The sequence below is a fragment of the Myotis lucifugus genome, unplaced genomic scaffold (assembly GCF_000147115.1).
Source record: "Myotis lucifugus unplaced genomic scaffold, Myoluc2.0 scaffold_1, whole genome shotgun sequence".
NCBI lineage: Eukaryota > Metazoa > Chordata > Mammalia > Chiroptera > Vespertilionidae > Myotis > Myotis lucifugus.
In genome coordinates this window covers 30504783-30526110 of record NW_005871049.1, presented here as the reverse complement: position 1 = coordinate 30526110, position 21328 = coordinate 30504783, and the positions used below count along the sequence as shown (strand labels likewise).

General features: G+C 36.0%; 2 protein-coding genes across 2 annotated transcripts in view; one reads left to right on the top strand and one right to left on the bottom strand.

The window, feature by feature from the left end:
* The window catches only part of LOC102417329 (probable ATP-dependent RNA helicase DDX60), a 71007-nt gene extending 53868 nt beyond the window's left edge, over positions 1 to 17139 (top strand). The window contains exons 26-35 of the mRNA XM_023752988.1: positions 1411 to 1515; positions 2122 to 2322; positions 3558 to 3662; positions 3810 to 3961; positions 6764 to 6875; positions 8601 to 8748; positions 12726 to 12868; positions 14791 to 14942; positions 16870 to 16932; positions 17031 to 17139. Of these exons, the coding sequence (XP_023608756.1) occupies positions 1411 to 1515; positions 2122 to 2322; positions 3558 to 3662; positions 3810 to 3961; positions 6764 to 6875; positions 8601 to 8748; positions 12726 to 12868; positions 14791 to 14942; positions 16870 to 16932; positions 17031 to 17139 (1290 nt within the window). The remainder of the gene's footprint in view (positions 1 to 1410; positions 1516 to 2121; positions 2323 to 3557; positions 3663 to 3809; positions 3962 to 6763; positions 6876 to 8600; positions 8749 to 12725; positions 12869 to 14790; positions 14943 to 16869; positions 16933 to 17030) is intronic.
* Positions 17140 to 19961: 2822 nt separating this feature from the next.
* ANXA10 (annexin A10) overlaps positions 19962 to 21328 on the bottom strand; it is a 43792-nt gene continuing 42425 nt past the window's right edge. Inside the window, exon 11 of the mRNA XM_006081875.1 lies at positions 19962 to 20271. Coding sequence (XP_006081937.1) covers positions 20203 to 20271 — 69 coding nt within the window. The 3' untranslated portion in view covers positions 19962 to 20202. The remainder of the gene's footprint in view (positions 20272 to 21328) is intronic.

Sequence of the window (21328 nt, the reverse complement as noted above, 5' to 3'; positions counted from 1 at the left end):
ATGGCTCTAATTAAGAGAAAACATTTTTGAATTTGAATTAACAAAATATACAACTAGGTGTTGGTATATGGGACACATTGGGAAAAAAGAATTGAAAGGAAAAAAAATGTAAATGATAACCCAAAGAAAACTAATGTGGCTAGGTTTATCTTAAACTAAATATGTTTTAAGATAAAATCATTACTAGAGGTACAGAATGTTCCACCATTAGAAAGGTATACTAATTTAACATTTTTACAAAATCACAGTGTAAAAATATACAAAGAAAAAAGCATAATGGAAATAAAGAAAATATAGAGTTGATAGATAAATAAAATACTGTATAGCCAAACTTATGTGGTGGAACTAAACTAGTACTTAGAGAAAAATGCATAAAAAACTGAAAAGAGAAGCAAGAAAGGGTATGAGTAACCTCAAGTGGGGTTGGAATAAGATAGAGATAAGACAAATCTAGCTGTTAGTTTCAGTTTTTACTAAGCAATGTGAGTCAAAGTAGTATTTTTAATTTGAGATAAGAAAGCAAAACCCCAGTAAATGCCCTCTATACGTACATCTTAACTCAGTTGGGGATACCATTTCCTACTCAATATATCATCAGATCTTCTCCAGAATAATCTAAAAGTTCCTATAAGATCATTCATCTTCCGTTCATTACCTCCTAAAATTATTTTACAGAATAACCAAAGCATTTTTATAAATATTAATAATATCATGTTACTTTCTCTTAAACTGCTTAAAGTGTTGTTTTGTTTGTTTGTTTGTTTGTTTTGATCCTCACCCTAGGATATGTTTATTGACTTTAGAGAGAGAGGAAGGGAGAGAGAAAAAGGGAAGCATCAGTGTGAGATTGTAACAATAATAGGTTGCCTTCCATACGTGCCCCAAACGGGGATTCAACCAACAAGCTAGCTATGTGCCCTGACTGGGAATGGAACTCACAACTTTTTCGTGCATGAGATGATACTCCAACCAACTGAGCCACCTGGCCAGGGCTAGAGTGGCTTTTTAATCTCGATGTGACCTGATTCCTGTGCTCTCTGAGTTTATCCCCTACTATTTCCTTAGAAATGTTTTCATGTAAAACTAATATTCCTTTTACAACTTGGTGCTTTTGTTTATGCAAAAAATTAAAAGCTTACTGGATGGCTGTGATTTTACATCATTTTGCAATCTAAAAATCCTAAGTAATTGTAATATTAAGGAAAACGTTAATATTCTAAAAGAAAATGTAGCATCTGTATTTTTGGTGACACCTACTTCCCATTGAAGTTTTACTCAAGAAAACTAATTTCACAGGGTCTAACCTAGTCAATATTTAAAGACTATGCACACATTTATGTATTCTATGTTAATTTTATTATTATTATTATTATTATTATTATTATTATTATTATTACCCTTCACCTTCAGGTGATAACAGCTACCTCCACCCTTGCTTTGGGAATTAACATGCCATGTAAATCTGTTGTTTTTATGGAAGATTCTGTTTTTTTGGATGCCTTGAACTTTCGACAGGTATTTATACAACCTTCCTGTGTTATATTTGCATATTAGGGATTGGGAACATTTATTCAGTAAGCTAAAATAAAACCACACGTACTTTAAAACATTTGGACTAAAATAACACAATGTTTTAAAATGATTCTGGATATATGACATTGTATGAGTATGGTTACATTTAAAGACATTTTGAACACTTATTGATTGGCTAAATAGATTAGTTTACCTGAGAATATTCCTGCTTTGATAAATATTATTGAAAACAATAATAATAGAAAGAAGAGGTAACCACATCTTCTGAGAACCCAAAGGTGCTAAGCACCTACAATTATAATTTGAGTGTCTAAATACATTGGTAAATAAGACAGAAATTGCCCCTGCTTTAAAAGTCATGATCTGAAAACAGAGGCATTTCTTAAACAAGCAAGCACACTTTGATAATATATTTGTAAAGTAAAATAATATATTGAACTTTGCTAAAATTAATATACCAAGCAACAAAGACTCTTACAAGATTTTTGAAAGTTTAATGTTTCATGTGGTATAGGTAAGTTAAATATTAACTATTTATAGAGACAAGACTTGAAATGATTTAAAAGTGTTATGTGATCATCTCTTTAGATGTCTGGTCGTGCAGGAAGACGGGGAGAAGATCTTATAGGAAATGTGTTCTTCTATGATATTCCATTACCTAAGATAGAAAGGCTCTTAAAATCGAATGTGCCCAAACTGAAAGGTCAATTTCCTTTAAGTATATCCTTGGTTCTCAGACTTATGCTTTTAGTTGCCAAAGCAGATGACAAGGAGGATGCCAAAGCAAAGGTACACTGTTACATTTTATTTAAATAACTTGAATAAACATAATTATTTAAGCTCAATTTTATGTTATATAATTTACATAAGTTGAAGGGAATAAAATATTAATGTGCTATAAATAAACTCCTGTAACATTTGATTCTACTTTATAAATACCCTAATTCTGCCCAAAAACATGCTTTTAATTTTCATGCTTTCAAACATTTGGAAAATTAAGCCCCTGGTTGTCCTGTTATAATTACCCCTGGGTTCTATATATATATTAGAAAAGAAACATTTTTTTCTGTAATTATATGTGGTTTAAAAAATTAAAAACAAAAAAAAATTCAAAGAAATAACTAATGGTTAAAAAATATAAAAGACTGAAACATTCATAATTCTTGGTTTTACATTTTTATACCATACTAGAGGTCCAGTGCACAAATTCGTGCACAGGTGGGGACTGTCCGGTCCACCACGATGGGGGCCCATCGGGCTGGGCCAGCAGTGGGGAGGGGCTGCGGGTGGTTGGCTGGCCGGCCTGCCCCTGACCAGGGTGTTGGGGGCCAATTGGGGCCTGGCCGGCTGGGGGGGGGGAGCAATTGGGGCCTGGATCAGGCTGGTTGAGTGCTGCAGTGTATGTCATAGCCACCAGTCATTCCAGGGTCATTCTGGTCATTCCGTCATTCTGGTTGCTGGGCTTTTATATAGAGAGATTTTACTTGTCACTTATCATACATTAAAGTGTAATTACTTATTTTTTTCTCAAGAATTTATTACCATTTCTATTACACAGATATACAATATAAAACATTATGGGATGCATAATTAAAATAAATAATAATTACAGTAATATAATAAAGCAATATTCAATGCCTAATTAAAAATATAAAAAACATGCCTAGCTGGTTTGGCTCAGTGGGTAGAGTGTTGGCCTGCAGACTGAAGGGTCCCAGGTTCTATTCTAGTCAAGGGCACATGGCCAGGTTGCGGGCTTGATCCCCAGTAGGGGGTGTGCAGGAGACAGCCGATCAATGATTCTCTCTCATTGATGTTTCTATCTCTCTCCCTTCCCTCTGAAATCAATGAAAACATATTTAAAATATATAAAATCATATAATTTATTATAAGTAGTACATAAGTATATATAGCACCCTGTTCTATAATAGGAATGTTTAGTTGACTTTTGTATATTACATTGGAAGACACACTATAAAATGTGCTTAACATCTAACTTGATGTTTTGATATATGTATATATAGGCATTGTCGGTTCTCCAATATTCATTGATGTCCTTCAAGCAACCAAAGATCAATTGCATGTTAAAGTTTTATTTTATATATTCTTTGCAATTCTTGGTCAGAGAGGTAAGATTTAAACCTATTTCCACAAAATTAAGGTGTTAGTACATATGTTTAACTCCACTGTACTAAAAGATATTTTATTAACAACTTCTTTGATTGATATTGCTGAGAACTACAGACCAAGGTTAACATGACAAAATTAATTTCTAGGAATATCTGAATCTAGAATGTATTCCCATTGGTTATTCTGGTCTCGTGTCACATTTGCACTACCATGAACCTGCAAACTTTGTTTTAGTAAGCTTGCTGAAGAAACGCTTATTTCACAAGCTGTGTGTTCCAACCAAGATAAAAGGTAAGCAGTTACCACTTTCCAAACATTTACTCATTAAATGTGTGCACAGACACACGGAGCACATGTGTAGTTACATATGACCATATATTCCTCAGAATGCATTCACTTTGGAAGGTGTGACTTTCTAACTGTGTTTTCTCTTAGTGTACTTTGAACATTTTTCTTATTTTATAACACTATATGTTTATAAAAATATTATTAATATATGCATGGTATATTTTTAAAATACTGTAAATATTCTAATGACTATTTAATGTGCTTCAAATTAAAAAATAAAACCTTAGAATAATAAATATTATTATTCAAGAATTATAAGGCATATATATATATATATATATAGTCTGTTGAAATAAATTATAATAATATATGTAAAATCACTAATTTATCCTTTTTTTATATTTTATTGATTTTTTACAGAGAGGAAGGGAGAGAGATAGAGAGTTAGAAACATCGATGAGAGAGAAACATCGATCAGCTGCCTCCTGCACATCTCCCACTGGGTATGTGCCCGCAACCCAGGTACATGCCCTTGACCGGAATCAAACACGGGACCTTTCAGTCCGCAGGCTGACGCTCTATCCACTGAGCCAAACCGGTTTCGGCTAATTTATCCTTCTTATTCCTGGCCATTGACATGAAAAACAGGCCTCTTTGTGATATCCTCACATTTAGGTACTAATCATTAGCTGTAAAATAGTAAAATATATAGCTAACAGTTCAAAATCACATGTAACTGTAGGAATATATTGGCATTGCAATATTATCCTCTGTAATTATTTCCTTTTATTAATTGTAAATTATTTTTTCTCTTTTCCATAACTTTGACATAATAAAATTTAATTTGCTATAGAGAGAAGTAAAGTGATCTGTTCTAAATTCAAATGAACTCAAATATATAATTAATATCCTATTGTTGATTTTATTTTCAGTAATTTACTAACTTTTGTTAAAATGACATTAAAAATAATTAAAATATTATATTTACTTCAGAACTACTAATATATCAAACTATAAAAACTTTAATCCATTATTAATCTATAGTTCTTCATGAAAGGATCATAGAAAATAATAATCACTAAATTTTACTTATTTTATAAATTCTGTGAGTAATGTATCAAAAAATTAAAGGAACCCTCCCCGGCCTTCCTGCTCTTGTTTGACAGTCTGTTCAATGCTGCTCAGCCTCTGTATCTATTTTTGTTCATCAGTTTATAAAAACGGGAAGGGTTGGGGGAGGGGTAAGAGATCAACCAAAGGACCTGTATGCATGCATTTAAGCATAACCAATGGACACAAGACACTGTGGGGTAGGGGAGGCCAAGGGAAGGTCAAGGGGGAAAATAAAAAGGAGACATATGTACTACTCTTTGTAATATTTTAAGCAATGAAAGAAAATTTAAAAAAATTAAAGGAATAAAAAAACAACTGAAAGAAATTACTATAATGTTATCAATATAAACACATCAATTTAAGGTGCTTTTGTTTGTTTGTTTGCTTGCTTGCTTGAAATCTGGGAGCTCACTCTCCATGTTCTGCATTTCTCCAGCAGTTGAGTCAGTTGTGGCTTATTTCCATGTTCTCACATGAAGGGCTATCAGTGTGGGCATGGCACTCTGTTAGCTATGGCTCCCAATTGAAAATCGGAAATCAGACATAGGTTTTCCCTTGAAATTTAGTCGCTAAAATATTGCAGGAATTTGCTCATATGGAAACATAGGAAACAAATATTCCAGGGAGAGAAGTAACAGGAGCATGTCAATAGGTGTAGTTGCGAACCTTTTTTGTAATGTAATGTGTGCCAAGAGCAGAGTGGGTGTGGTTAACATCTGGCCTCAAATAGCAGATAAGGAATTTGGAAAGCAGCATAAGGCCTTCATTCCTTAGTAGGTTTTGAAGAGAGGTGGAAAAACTGAGTAGAACAAAGTAGCAAAGGGAGGATTTAAAGCCCATGATGGAGTCCAGGGCAATTCCAGAATTAAAGGCCAAATGGTTGTTTGTTTATTTTTTCCTTCAGCTAATAATGGATTTAGTGATACCAAGAATCTGTTAGTAGGAGGTCAATTAGTCTGTATTATTATAAAGTAACACTAGAGGCCGGGTGCATGAAAATTCATGCACTGGAGGGGGGGGTCCCTCAGCCCGGCCTGCCCTCTCTCACAGTCTGGAGCCCTCAGGGGAGGGAGGTGACCCAGCGATCAGGGGAAGGCGACGCCCCATCACACCTCTACTGCTGCCACTGCCGGCAGTGCAAGCCTCAGTCAGCACTGGTTACCTGAGCCTCAGGTGGCCCTGGGAGGCTGGGAAGCCGCTATCTAAGGCTTGCCTGCGCCTCGGATGTCAGCTGGGCAGCCTCCATCTGAGGCTTGCCTGTGCCTCAGGCCAGCCCTGGGTGGCTGGGGAGCACCCCAGTGAGGCTGAGGGGACTGGGCGCTGCCATCTTGTGGCTGTGGGCGCCACCATCTTTGAGGGCGGGGCAGTCAAGTAGCATATTCCCTTCTTACTGGCTGTGAGCGCTGCATTCTTTGAGGGCAGGGAAGTCAATTAGCATATTCCCTCCTTATTGGCTGTGGGCACCGCCATCTTTGAGACAGCATGAGGGCCAATTAGTATATTCCCTCTTTATTAGGTAGGATTATAATTTATTAAAAAATTCACCAAACATCTGGAAAGTGACTTTTTCAAAGGTGTCTTACCTTGAAATTTTAAGTATAGCTATTAAGAACTGACATCATTATATTTCTAAAATGATGAATTTTGTTCTCTGAAGTTTTGAAAAATTAAACCCCTTATTTTAAACAGGCCAAAAGAGCTTTTCTGAAGAAGTGATGGAAACATTAGTGGTGGTGTTAGCAAATCTTTTTGGAAGACATTATCTTCCTCCCTGTGTGAAAAACTTTAAAAAGGAATTTTCTCATTCAGTGGTAAGAAAAAATATATAACCATAACCTTGCAATTCAATGTAACATTTTTCCATTATAACATGCAATGCCATCGTATTTTCCTATAATAATAAAATTTTGCTGTGATTGTCTAGAGTTACCTCTTAACCGTGTCTCAGTCAGTTCTTGGTATAAAGCGACTTCTCAGATGAGGAAAAGATTTAGGTCTTGTTTAAAAAAGGAAAACTTTATTCCTGTTAGAGATTTTTAGCAAGTGAATAACATAGAACATTTTATTACACTATAGATAATTTCAATCATTACATTTAATGGTGAAATAATGGCCACAGTAACATTTAATTTGAAACAAGAAGACATGAATGCTCAGTTTAACAGCCATTGGCAATCACTGTCCTGGGAATTCTACTCTTTGCCAAATGACAAGAAAAAATATGCTATAATTATGGGAAAGGTGAGCATAGTGAACATGAAGTACGGTAAGGTACACACATAGGAGGAGTTGAGGTTTAGTGGCAGATTTATTGGAGGGAAAACAAAGGACCAGGTACACCATGCCCGATGTCTCATCCATGCCAGATGGCTCCACTCCTTCTCGCTGTAGAAGAAGAAGTCCAGCCTATGGGTCCCCAGGCCCACACTTGCCCCCACCAAGCCCAGGAGGAGGGCCAGGATGCAGAACTGCATGACATTAATCCTCATCCAAGGCTCCAGTGTTCCAGCAATCCAGCAAACTCTCTGTTCCTATCTGGTCCACATTTGGTGCTTCCACTTGGCTAAATCAGCAGTTCTCAACCTGTGGGTCGCGACCACTTTGGCGGTCGAATGACCTTTTCACAGGGGTCACCTAAGACCATCCTGCATATCAGATATTTACATTCCGATTCATAACAGTTGCAACATTACAGTTATGAAGTAGCAATGAAGATAATTTTATGTTTGGGTCACAATATGAGGAACTGTATTTAAAGGGCCAGAAGGTTGAGAACCACTGGGCTAAAGGGAGAAAGTGTATGGGTGCTACCAAGACGGGCCTTTGCCTTGGGCTTGGGCAAGAGTAGGCTTCCTTTTAAAATATCCAATCACTTTCTTTTATCTTCTGGGGGCTATGCTGGCCCCTCCCCATTTCCTGAATCTCCTGGGGTTTTGTGCCCTTATTCTCTCAGGTTCTTTTCCCCGATTTTTCGATCCTAGACTCCTCCACTTCATGGTCACCACTGTGGCTCCTACTGCACATGCCTCAAAGTTCTGCTTCCTCATCTGGCTTCTACTGTGCTTGTGCCCAGCAGAGGAATTTCCCCCTAGGGACAAGTACAGGCCTGTGGACCCAGAGGCTGGAGTTCTTCTGCAGGGAGAAGTCACCTGGTCTTGGATGAGACAGTGGACATGGTGTTTATCCCTCCCCCTGTAATCCAGTTGTTCCCTGGGGAAGACGGTCTTTCTGCCTGCTTGGGACTTTGGCCAAGGATGTACCTACCCCTGGGTGTCTGTGAAGCTGTAGCTTCCTAGTGGATCAGGCTTAGCCAGTTTAGCTCCCCTCTTTAATACCTAACTCACTATCTACTGTAACAGTAGGATCACAAGGGATTTTAGTTTTTTATTTATACTTTTATAAATAATAGAATTTAAACTATATTCTCATCCAGAGTTTTAAATATATTATGACCCCGTGTCTCACAGGCTTTGGTAATCTTCTGCTTTAAAAAAAAACACACACAAAACAACAATAATCAAATTTATTGTTCCTAGGTAGTTCTAGATGATCTTCCCAAGGAATTTGCTGCAGTGGTAAAGGAACACAACACCAGAATTCAAGAGAATTTTGGTTCCTTCCTCCTAACAATTTCCAAGTTGGCTGACATGAGAAAAGAATCCCAACTACCTCTCTCAGAAATTGGTAAGATTGTGACTGTACATAAAGAGAATGTGAAGTCCATAAAAGAAAATAAATGTAAATATATTGAGATAAAACTAACTTTACAAAATAAGGACAAAACTATTGCAATAAGAATGCACAGGAAATTAGCATAATGTTTCAGATCTATGCTGTGGAAATCATATAATTTGAAATTAGCTAAGTCACCCTAGATTTGATTTAACACTAAATACTTAAAACATTTCTATATTTTCTGATGTCATTATAAGCTGGTCTAAACTTATTCTAAAGCATCTCCTTTCCTATTGATGCTATTTTTTAAGTAGGTATTGATGCTATTAAGTAGTTAAATTTTCAAATCTGAATTACTTTTGGGAATACAAGAAAAGGAATATTGGCATATTTGTTAGTGGTCATCAGTATTCTGTACTTCCTTGAGTACTAGGTTGGACATTAAATAAATTAAGGCTTTGCCCATGTCTTTGAGTAAAGGATAGAATAAATGAAAAAGAAAATAAAAATGTAAGAAAAATTCAGTAATGTATTCCAGATAAAGTAAAGGGTTTGGAAGTAGAGAATACACCCAGGACCCCCAAATGGAAAGATAGAAGGATTGAGAGCTAAGAAGAAAATGGGAAGGTAGCAGAATTCTGTTTTTCAAAAGAATCAGAAGAAAAATAGGAGAAAAATAAAAAGGAGCAGTAAGGACTGATTTGGTTTATTCATATATCTAGATAGCATATTATATTGGAATGTAGAGGCTTATGAAGGACAAAGAGAAAATAGTCAGTTAATTCAACCATGGAATGAGAAATTAGCTGGTAATGAGTCAACTTCATGGAAAAGAATGTAAATATTCCTGTTACCAGAGAATCAAACTCCTCTGTCGCTCATGGGAGCGAGGTTCTTGAAGTACCCCTGAAATAAGAATTTTCAGAAGCCCCCACCGGAGAATGAGATGTGGGAAAAGGGACTTTATTTGTGTGAAGTTACATTTCTCAGGTTTCAAAATCCTATTTCCCTTAAGCCAGTCCTGAAAGAGGTGCAGCTGGGGCTCCGGTAGAGCCGAAAGCAAGGCCAGAGTTTCTGTTCCATGTTGCAGCCAGGTATAGGTCAGCATCCAAGCTAATTAAAGTCCATTAGTCCATTGTGGGAGTCCCACATGGCTGTGGGCCACATGGGTGCAGAAGAGCACAGACCCCCACAACAGGAGCCCCAGGAGCCTCGTGCTTGTGTGTGAGAGAGTAAAAACCAAGAGAACAGAGAGTGTGTTCTTTGTTTAGAAGTTTAAATATTCAGGTTTCTCAAGCTTGCAGTGGCCACGCTCACCCTGGCCACTGACTTGTTTCCAGGTGTGACTGACAGGGAAGCACCTTTCCACATCACTCAGACCTTACTGGGCATGTGTCTAAACTGCCTTTGTCCAGTCCCTTCCCTCATCAATCAGTGGGAATAGATTTGGAGAGTGTTAAATGCAGCTTTTTGGCAAAGCTGTATAAATGGCATACCTATGGTATCTAGCCTTCCCTTCACTCCTTTCCTGTTAAATAACAACCAGGTTATTACAATGGCATCATTCCCAAGCAGTTACCTACATTTGGAACTTGGAGGTGTAAATGCAATGATATTTCTTCTCCGTTTTTCTCTCAGATGATTACTGTGGCAGGCAGAAAAATGGCCTCTCCTCAAAGACATCTGGGTCCTAATCCTGGGAACTTGAGAATATGTTATGTAGCAAAGGGGAAACTAAGATTTCAGATTGAATTACATTTTTAATCAAGTGACCTTGAGATGGGAAGACTATCCTGGATTATACTAGTATGTGTGGACTAAAGTAATCATAACAGCCCTTTTCAGTAAAAGAGAGAAGCAGAAGAATCAGAGTTAGAAAGAGGTGACATGAGAAAGATTTGACCAATCACCACTGGCTTTGAAGATGGAAGGGGCCACAAACCAAGGACTGTACAGCAGCCTCTAGAAGCTGAAAAGGGCAAGGAAATAGATTCTCCACTAGAGCCTCCAGAGAATAAACACAGCTCTGACTACACCTTGGTTTTAGCTTAGTGAGACCCGTTTTAGAGTTCTGATTTCCAGAATCATAAGATAATACAGTTGGATTGCGTTAAACCATAAGATAATTTGCTACATCAGCATTAGTAAACAAATATAATTTATGAGAAATGACATGGGAATAAATAATACTGACAAATAATAGGCATAATTTTCCCAAAGATTTTTTTTAAAATTGAGGTGAAATTCATATACACAATATACAATTATGTAATTTCCAAGTACAATATAATACTGAAGTAGCATTTGGTTCAGTAAAATGTTGTGCAATTACCACCTCTAATTAAAACAAATAATGCAGATAATTATAATTGTTAATAATTGAGAGGTTACTTATAATAAATCCTAGTCATACATTTAATTTTGCATGCTTAAAAGTCAAACATTAGACATTTGTATTTTTCACCTAAATTGGGATCAACTGAACAATTTACAAGGGAAAAATGTGGAAAAAGTTGAATTAGAAAACATGGAAACATGGTATGTATCTTCTGAGTAATCAGTTGAATCTTAAGCAGAGATCAAAAGACAAATAGAAAGGCCAACAGAGCCTAACCGGTTTGGCTCAGTGGATAGAGCATCGGCCTGCGAACTGAAAGGTCCCAGGCTCGATTCTGGTCAAGGGCATGTACCTTGGTTGCGGGCACATTCCCACTAGAGGTGTGAAGGAAGCAGCTGATCAATGTTTCTCTCTCATTGATATTTCTAATTCTCTACCCCTCTCTCTTCCTCTCAGTAAAAAATCAATAAAATATATATTTAAAATAAAAAAGAAAGGCTGACAGAGAAAGACACAGAGAAGTGTGTGTGGGAAAGGTAGAAATACATAGAGGAATAGATCCATAGAGTGACACACAGGGAAGGAGAAGAGAGAGAGAGAAAGAAACAGAAATAGAGAAATAGGAAGAGACAAACACATGGACAGAAAGATAGGAGAGAGACATACAGACTAAGAGAGTGAGACAGAAAATAGACAACAATAGAGAAAAGTACAAAAGAACAAACATGATAGACAAAGGGAGGCAGAGAAAACAACAGAATAGAGGCAGTGAAGTATTCAAAGGGAAACAATGAGACACAGAAATAAGAGTGTTATTGTCACAGAAAAAAGTCAGAGAAGGAAGAAGTAGAGGAAGATAGAAGGGAAGAGGACAGACAGATGACAGATGATAGATAGGTAGGTAGATCGATAGATAGATAGATAGATAGATAGATAGATAGATAGATAGATAGTAGGGGACAATTTAAGATGGACATGACAATAGCTTCTTTCCCAAACTCACCACTCAGTTCTGGGGTGACATCCCAAACTCACCACTCAGTTCTGGGGTGACATGAGTGAGCTCCACAAGACCTAGAAATGTTCCTCTGTTATATTTGCCTCCTGACGAATGAAGTAGGGATTTCCTCCCTTCTGCTGGAATATGAATAATAATAGCATCAGTGTAAGACAGTGGGCATGATGTCAACTTTTAATCCTATTATGAGTAATTTTGCAATTTTTATAGGTCCATAGGATCTTGAGAAGAATGAACTGATAATGAAATTCTTTCTAAAGTTCAGGTGGATGCCCCTGGTTTTTGACCTGGGGTCCTCAGATCCACTAATGTCCAATGAAGCATGCTTTCTGCTTTGTCAGTAGTGTCTTTCTAATGTCTGAGTGGATAGACAAGGACTTACCCAATTGGACCAATTGATAACTACAAAAAAATAGAACCACTAGCAGATGCCAGAATGATTTTAGCTTATGAAGGTCTTCTCAGTGATCATCTGGCAATACAACTCTTAAATTTTCCTCTCAAATACTTTTGTGTTTGTTTTTAAACAAATAATTTGCCTAGTACTAATGGTACAAACAAGTATGATTTGTTTTAAATCATTTAGTTTAATTATTTTCTTATTTGATTTTTCATTTGATTTCTTATTAGACTTTTCAGGTAAAGAATGTGAAGACTCTGAACTGGTTTCTCATTTGATGCCTGGGACCGAGAGCAGAACTGCAGTCTCCCCATTTGCTTGCCTGTCCAACATAACAGATCAAGATTTATTTGATGTTGATGTGATAAATGATGTATGTAAATTTTGATGTGTAACTTTCTTGTATCCTGTTTATCATTTAAGAGAAATAATTTTATTGATTATAATACTAGCTAAGAGTCCAGTAAAACACCGCCATCTTATTCATATTCTATAATGGTAGTTGTTTTCATTGAAGTGGGGGGGAAATGTTCTCTCTCTTTTTTTTTGTATACATAAGTAGTTTTAAAATAGAAAAATTTATTTAGATAACAAAAATAATGTTATTTTCTCAGTTAATAATCATGTATGAATTATGTTATCTTACTTATGTGAATCACTATAGCATAAGCCCTTACCACTCCAGGTGTGAACCAGAGACTGGCAACATCAGTGTCACCTGCTAGAAATGAGGAATATTGGGAGCTATCTCAGAACAATTACGTTCAAAATACACATTAACATGAAACAGACTTGTAGATAGAGAGAACAGACTGATGGTTGCCAGAGGGGAGGTGGATTGGAGGAGGGATGGAGAAGGTGAAGGGATGGAGGTGAAGGGAAGGTAAAAGGTGAAGGGATGGAGAAGTACAGATTGGTAATTAAAAAAATAGTCATGGAGATGTAAAGTACAGCATAGGGAACGTAGTCAATAATAACTATGTATGGTCCCAGATGGGTCCTGGAAATATTGAGGGGAACATTTTGTGAAGTATATGATTGTCTAACCACTATGCGTACACCTGAAACTAATACAAAATAATACTGAACATAAACTGTAATTGAAAAAAATAAAAATGTTAAAAAATAGAATAAAACAAAACAAAACATTGGTGCCCTGCTATAAACTATTTGAGGCAGATTGTATTTGCTTCACTTTTGTGATCCCTGCACCTAAAAATGGTGCTCAGTGAAGAGTAGAAACTCAATACTTACATATTAAGCACTTTTAAAAAATATATATTTTTTTTATTGATTTTAGAGAGGGAGGGAGGGAGAGAGAGTAAGAGAGAGAGAGGAACATCAATGATGGGAGAGAATTATTGATTGGCTACCTCCTGCACGCCCCATACTGGGGATCAAGCCCGCAACCCGGGCATGTGCCCTGACCACGGAATCGAACCATGACCTCCTGGTTCACAGGTTGATGTTCAACTACTGAGCCATGCTGGCCGGGCCATATCAAACACTTTAATTTTTAAAATTGACACAAGAGCTGCTTCCTTTACTGCCCCACAAGATTGGGAGTAATGAGACTGCCAGTCCTACCTTCACCCCTGACAGCTTATCCATAGCATGTTGGTGGAAATAAATTTCAATGACTGTGAGTATATCCTTGGACAAAACCAGATACTTATATCCTGCAGGACAAAATAGATGTATGTGGGGAGAAAAAAAGAACAAGCACTATTATTGTTGCATGTAGCTGATCCTATCTAATGAAAGGGTGATATGCAAATTAACCATCACTCCGTCACAAAGATGGAGGTGCCCATAGCCACAAGATGGTGGTGCCCAGTCCCCTCAACCCTGCTGGAGTCCCCCAGTCCCAGGGGGGCCAGGCTGGGCGCAGAACACTTGCGTTCCTTGCAGGCCGGGCCTCTAGTACCAATATAAGTTTGTAAGCTCACAAATACCTTTTCAGGAAAAATTATTTTAAAAATATTTGTAATATATTTCTGAGATGATAAAAGTGACTATGTCTCTTCAAATTCTGAATAAGTTAGATATATAGTTTTTGTGATTTTAAAAATAGTTTTAATATTTTGAATATCGATGTTTTACTGACTTTATTTGGTCACTTATGTTCAAGTTTGGAGAACTTTAAAACACTGAGCATTTGACAATATTTTATTTAAATATATTGGGTTGTTTCAGTTAGCTAGATGTCATGAACCACAATAATCAAGTTTTATAATAGATTGAAGCATATCTCAAAAGAAAATGCTAACAGTCTAAAATCTCTGCATTCCTCAGGCTAAGTTACGAACAATTGATGTGAATGTTCAAAACATCCCTTTCCTTTGCTTGAATAAATATGATACGAATGGAAGGAAGTGTCCATTGAATGGTTATGTATTGAACTTCTATAAAAACCGTTCCCTGTCAGCACTAACTTTGGATAATTGGTATGACTTTTTCTATTTTAACATCTTTATACTAGTAGACATATGTGTGTTTGTGTAATTAATGTTTGTTGTGCTGTGGCATTGTAACTTATGAGGATGATTTTAAGGTGCAATGACTTAAGAAGAGTCATAAAGATGCATTTTACTCAAAACTATTTTAAAATACTACTTATTATTGAGGGGAAGTTCACATAACATAAAAATAACCATATGAACGTGAACAATTTGGCCACATTTGGTACATTCATAATGTTGTACAACAACCACCTCTATCTAGCTGCTAAACATTTTCCTTAAACCAAGGGTATAAGTTGGATGATGCTTATTTTTTTATCCATTTGACCAGTCTTTTTCTTTTCATCGAGTAAGTTAATTCATTTACATTTAAAATAATTACTGATGAGGAAGAACTTACTTTTCCATTTTTGTATTTGCTTTTTATGTCTTATACCTTTTTTTGTTTCTACGGGATAATTTCTGATAATTTTATCAATGGGCACATTTTCTTGTTTCTTCTCAGGCTTCAAAATTGTTTTTGAGAACTGTACATTTGAATATTAAAACGTTGTATTTCTGAAATTTTCTCTATTTTCAGGTTTTGTTGTTTTTGTTTCTAGCTGTTCACGATAGCTATTGTTTTGCTTAGTGGCTTTTCTAAATAAATTTTTTAAAGTCTGTATTCTTCATTGTGTGTGATCTCTGAAGTCCTTGTTTCTTTAGTTTGTATTCAGCTAGTGTTTTGATGAAGATGTTTTTGAACACAAGAAGGGGGGGAGAAGAGGAAGGAGGAAGAGGAGAAGAGGGGGAAAAAGAAGAAAAAATTTCTCCCAATTTTTGCAGTTTTGCTCTATGTTAAGATACTCCTATCCGCACTAAGTTTATTGACAATTCTGCCTTACCCTTCACTTCCTGCTTGCACTAATCTTAGAGACCAGCCAGGGGGTCTTCTCAGGTCTTTCCTGAGCATGCGTCCTGCCCTAGGTATGAGAATGGTTTTCTAAATGTTTAATATACTGGTTACTCTTTCCCAGCTTTTTCTCACAGGCTTTCATTATTCAATCATTTTGACCCAATTGCAATCTTTCGCCCTAGGCAGCTGCAGTAGTTCCCCTGACTTTTCATTTGTCCTTCCTGAGTTTCAAGCTAGGCCAAACAAAGACAAGCGCCTCACCTCAGGCCTTCACACAGTTCCCAGACAGGTTAGAACAGACAGATGAACACACCCCTTGTTAATAAGGTCAGCTCTGCTCCCCCTGGAATCAGGGGTCAGGGCCACACTGGGAATACAGACTGCCCCTGTGCTGGAAGAACTGTAGGGAGAGGGCAAATAAAGATCTCACAAAGCTTTCCCCTACCTTTTCTAACCTTTTTATTATTTGAGTTAAACCTTTGACTGTTTTCCAGAGTTCTAACAAGGTTGATTTCTGACAGTTCCTGCATATATATATATATATATATATATATATATATATATATATATATATATCACATATATACGTATAATACATATATACATATAATATATATGTGTAGTATATATATTGATGTTTCTGTGAAAAGATGGGTCCTTGGAGCTGCCTACACTGCATTATCAGTGACATCTCTTATTTTGGCACTGTTTTGAACATGTGTGAAATACTTAAATTCAGTAATAATAATATGCTGATTTATGAAAACTGCAAGTCATAATTTTTTTATAGAAATATTAGCCTCTACTAGTTTAGTCAATTTAGGAGTAGAATGAGCATAGTGAAATACTGGGTGCAAAGGACACAAACACTTCTCTGCAGTCTTTCCATATGTGTTTTTATTTTTTGTGGAAAGGTCAGAATTAGGTAGTCATTTATTATTTCCTTTACTGTAGATTGATAACACACCAAAAAGCAATGTATTCTTTAAATGTTACTTTGTCTTTTCCCCCCCATAGGTTAAATATGGGAGATGCTTTTACTCTTATCAGGGATTTTGCACTGACTGTTCAGTCCATCAGGTATAGTAAACATTTTTGCATTTAAAGATCCTATAACCAGCTAAGTACCATTAAGTAGAAATAACAATGGTAATAATTTAAACATTAATCTTTTACAGGATTTCACTGAGTGAATTATGTGATGATGAAGATGACAATGTTCTGTTAGCATTTAAACAGCTGAGTAAAGCATTCCATTCAATCTTAGGAAAAAAAGCAATAGACTGAATATTACATTTTACTCAAGTACTGTGCTCCTAGAAAACAGAAATAGCCAAGAAATGTTCTTGCCCTTTTGTGTCTCACAAAATGGTTTACCGCAAAGAACCACCCTTTCTTCTGTGACATAGATTAGATTTACAGGTAACACCCTTGTGTTCCTATGACAATCTTCAATATACACTCCCAACTCCCATTCTTTGCCTCCTAAATGATTAGCTGAACTGTTTTCTCCTGCTGACAAAAACCTGCTTGCTTGCCTTGACCAACGTTAGTTAGGCTTCTCCCCTCCCCACAGGTCCTGACCCTTAATCTACCCTTAAGGCCTTCCTGAAAATCACCTAGAGGCATTCTCAGATCAGCTATCCCTGATCAACTGTCCAATCTCAGAGCAACTATGACTAGGAAGCTCAACCAAAGACATTCCCAGATCACCACACATTCATGCCATTTCTTATACATAATTGTTTCTAGCCTTGTTTTTCTATCCATAGAAATTAAAATTATGTTCTGACTGACCTTGGACCACCAAAAATCTCACAGGCAGGGTGCTTTCCTATTTCATTAGCCCCCCTTTTCCTATTGCACTAGGCCTCTCCACTTGTTGTAGTAATTGTGTGTTTTTCTTCAAATAAAGTCTCTCATCATTTAAGTCTGGATTTGTTTTTTATTTGATTTTCTTTCTGTGCTGATGAAATAAAATGTATTACCTAGCTAAAGTGTAGATTTCACAATTTATTGAACAACTTATTGAAAGATGTCATTGAGGAAATTTTTTATTTAAATATCTAAATTCTCAACAGCAATTCTAACAATTTTTTTCTTCCAAGAATTTTAGCTTATACAGTAGCTATGTCAAATGTCTTGAACAATTATTATTTTCAGCTTTAAATGTAATGATATTTTAAAAGATAGAAACCAAGCTCAAGTTAAAATAATATAACATCATATACCATAGCAATAAGTTGAATTATTTTATTTTTCAACAGTTTATATTCAATATTATTTTGAATTAGTTTCAGGTTTATAGCATACTGGTTTGACAATCATATACTTTACAAAGTGATCCTCCTGATATTTCAAATATTCACCTGGCACCACACATAGTTATTACAATATTATTGATATATTCTCTACACTGTACTTTACATTTTGTGTAACTGTGACTATTTTGTAACTACCAATTTGTTCTTAATCCCTTTACCTTTTTTTTAATTAAAATATATTTTATTGATTTTCTTTTTACAGAGAGGAAGGGAGAGAGATAGATAGTCAGAAACATCGATGGGAGAGAAACATCGATCAGCTGCCTCCTGCACATCTCCCACTGGGGATGCGCCTGCAACCCAGGCACATGCCCTTGACCGGAATCGAACCTGGGACCCTTCAGTCCGCAGGCCGACGCTCCATCCACTGAGCCAAACTGGTTTCGGCCCTTTACATTTTTTACTCAGCCCCACAACCTCCCCTCTCTGGCAACCATCAGTCTGTTCTCTATATCTATGAGCCTGTTTCTCTTTTGTTTGTTCATTTATTTTTGTTCTTTAGATTCCACTTACAAGTGAAATCATATAGTATTTGTCTTTCTCTGACTGGCTTATTTCACTTAGCATATTACCCTCTAGATCCATCCATGCTGTAGCAAAAGGTAAGATTTCATCCTGTGGCTGCGTAATATTTCATTGTAAATATTGAGAGCAATTTCAGAAGTCTGAATTGTCCTATGTTGTACCCAGTCATTGTACAGTGCTAAATGTCCTGTGTCATTCCTCCCATCAGACACAGGCTTCTGAGTACATATTTCCTTTCTCCTGAGACCAGTAGAAACAGATCTATAGGAAATGGGCAATAGACAGTTAAAAAATGTTGCAGTGGAGTAAAGCACTTCTATCTGTTTCACCAGTTCATCTAGATTTATTGCATATATGTTCTCATTTTCCTTGGGTGACTTCATGAATCACTGCTGTCCGTGATCTCAGTTTTTGTGTTTCCTCTTACGTTGGGAGCCTCTGTTGTGGGCTCATCTCTGCTTTTACTCTAGGCTACGTTGTGGCATTAGTCTAGATTCTCCCCCAAATCTGACCTCAGTGATTATTTTTTGTTGTTGTTGCTTGCTGTTCCTAATTTACTAAATGTTGAAACACATAAGGGATCAGGCTAAACTGATGGCAAAAGCATATAGTAATTTTCAAAAGACTTTGATGCTGATGTTAAGAAGTGAAAACAAAAAGCAATGAGCAAATGGTTGTTTAGGCACCAACATTTAAAAAAATTAGCTAGAAATAAATTGCCTTTACCAGAGTGGTTATCAAATACACACACACACACACACACACACACACACACACACTCTTATTTTTACATCAAAGTGTCTTGCACATCTAAGCCTGACAAGCATATACCTGACTGCATTGTGCTGTATAATACCTTTCTTTTCTTTTTTTTTACTTTTTTGATTCTGATCTGAGGATATGTTTATTGATTTTAGAGAGAAAGGAAGGGAGAGAGAGAAACATTGATTGGTTGCTTCCCATATGTACCCTGATCAAGGATCAAATCCACAAACTTTTGGTGTATGGGACAATGCTCCAACCAACTGAGGCACCTGGCCAGGGCCAGAACACCTTTATTTGCTTGTAAAGGTGGCTTTACATGTTCACTTTAGATTTATTGCATTTGTCCAAGAGTTTTAAAAATTCTTTTAAGGGGCATGGCCACACATTGTGTTTCCATTGGTCTCCCAAAGCATGCTAAGGGCAGCCATAAGCAGAATCTCTTATTGTACGAAGTCAATGGTTTATATTTAAATAAAATCTAATTCAATGTAATAATTTTTTATTATTCCATTATACACAATTTAATAAATGTTTGATTTAGATAGTAAGTAAAAATCCAGTCTCACATAAATGTATCAACACAGTTTTCTTTGGCTTAGAATAATTTTAAAGATAGAAGAGGGAATATGATTCATAGTTTTGTTACAATGCTACTAACAATGCAAATTCATGACAAAATCTATATTTGACATGTCTATAAAGAGGCGTGCACAGTGCTCCAAAGCCTTCCCCTGATTTAGTAGTCTTCAGCATCCCCAGCACAGATGGCAAGCAGCGCTTTCTCATAGTGCCCTGAAGCAAAATTCTGAAAGAAATAATGCATTTTAAATAAAATGTCACAATATTTCTAAAAAGAAGCATAACTTCTCTGAACTACAGTATGAAAGACCCATGGGCTATTAGCCTATTCAAAAGTGTTTACTTTTTCATCTAAAGATTTAATGTTTCCTGAGAATTATTCCCAGTGGAAGTTGCTGAAATATAATACCATGGTCGATAGAATGGGGTTTATATAAAGTTGATTGAACCCTAATGTGTATTTATAAGAAGAGTAATTTGAAGTAGCATTAAATCTTCTTCTCAACTTTAGAAAGAAGTGTCCTAATATTGCTATAAATCTTGATAGTGTCTGGGGGGGGAGGGGCAAATTGGCAATATGCCTTAGAAAGACTTCTAAATGTTAACATTAATCAATGAAGTAATTCTATTTCATGAAATCAATCCTAAGGAAATAATTATCAATTTTTTATGAGCATGAAGATTTATGCTATAATATATATAATAGTGAAAAATTAAAAAGCAATATGTAATAATGTGGAGTAGTTCACGTACTTTCCAAGTTATGCAATAAAAATACTCCTCTGAGTGGTAAAACATATTCATATTTATATATATTTTTAAAAAGACAGAAAGCATCTAAAATAAATTTTATGATGGTTTTATCTGTGGTTACAATTAGGGTAACTTTTATCTTCTTTTTATTCCCTTCTATTATTTCTAAGTTTTTCAAAACAATGATAGTAGTAAATAAATGGAATTCTAAAACCTGTCTTTGTTAAGAATCAATCATCATATTAATGTTCTCTTATACAATGTAATGTAATTATAATTTACTTCTTTAAACCAACATAGTAAAGTGGAATATTAATACGTAAATATTAGATTTTGACGTGGCTGTAATTATTTGCAGTAAATGTATTATAATTAGAAAATGAGTTATGACATACATTTCTCAATGAGTAATGTTTATCATCACTAAAAATTTAGGGTTTGAAATGGGTTAACAAGAGTTTAATCAAAGACACAGGGATAAGATTTATCTCAACTGGTCTACCAAAACTCTTCCTCCTAAAAACCACTTT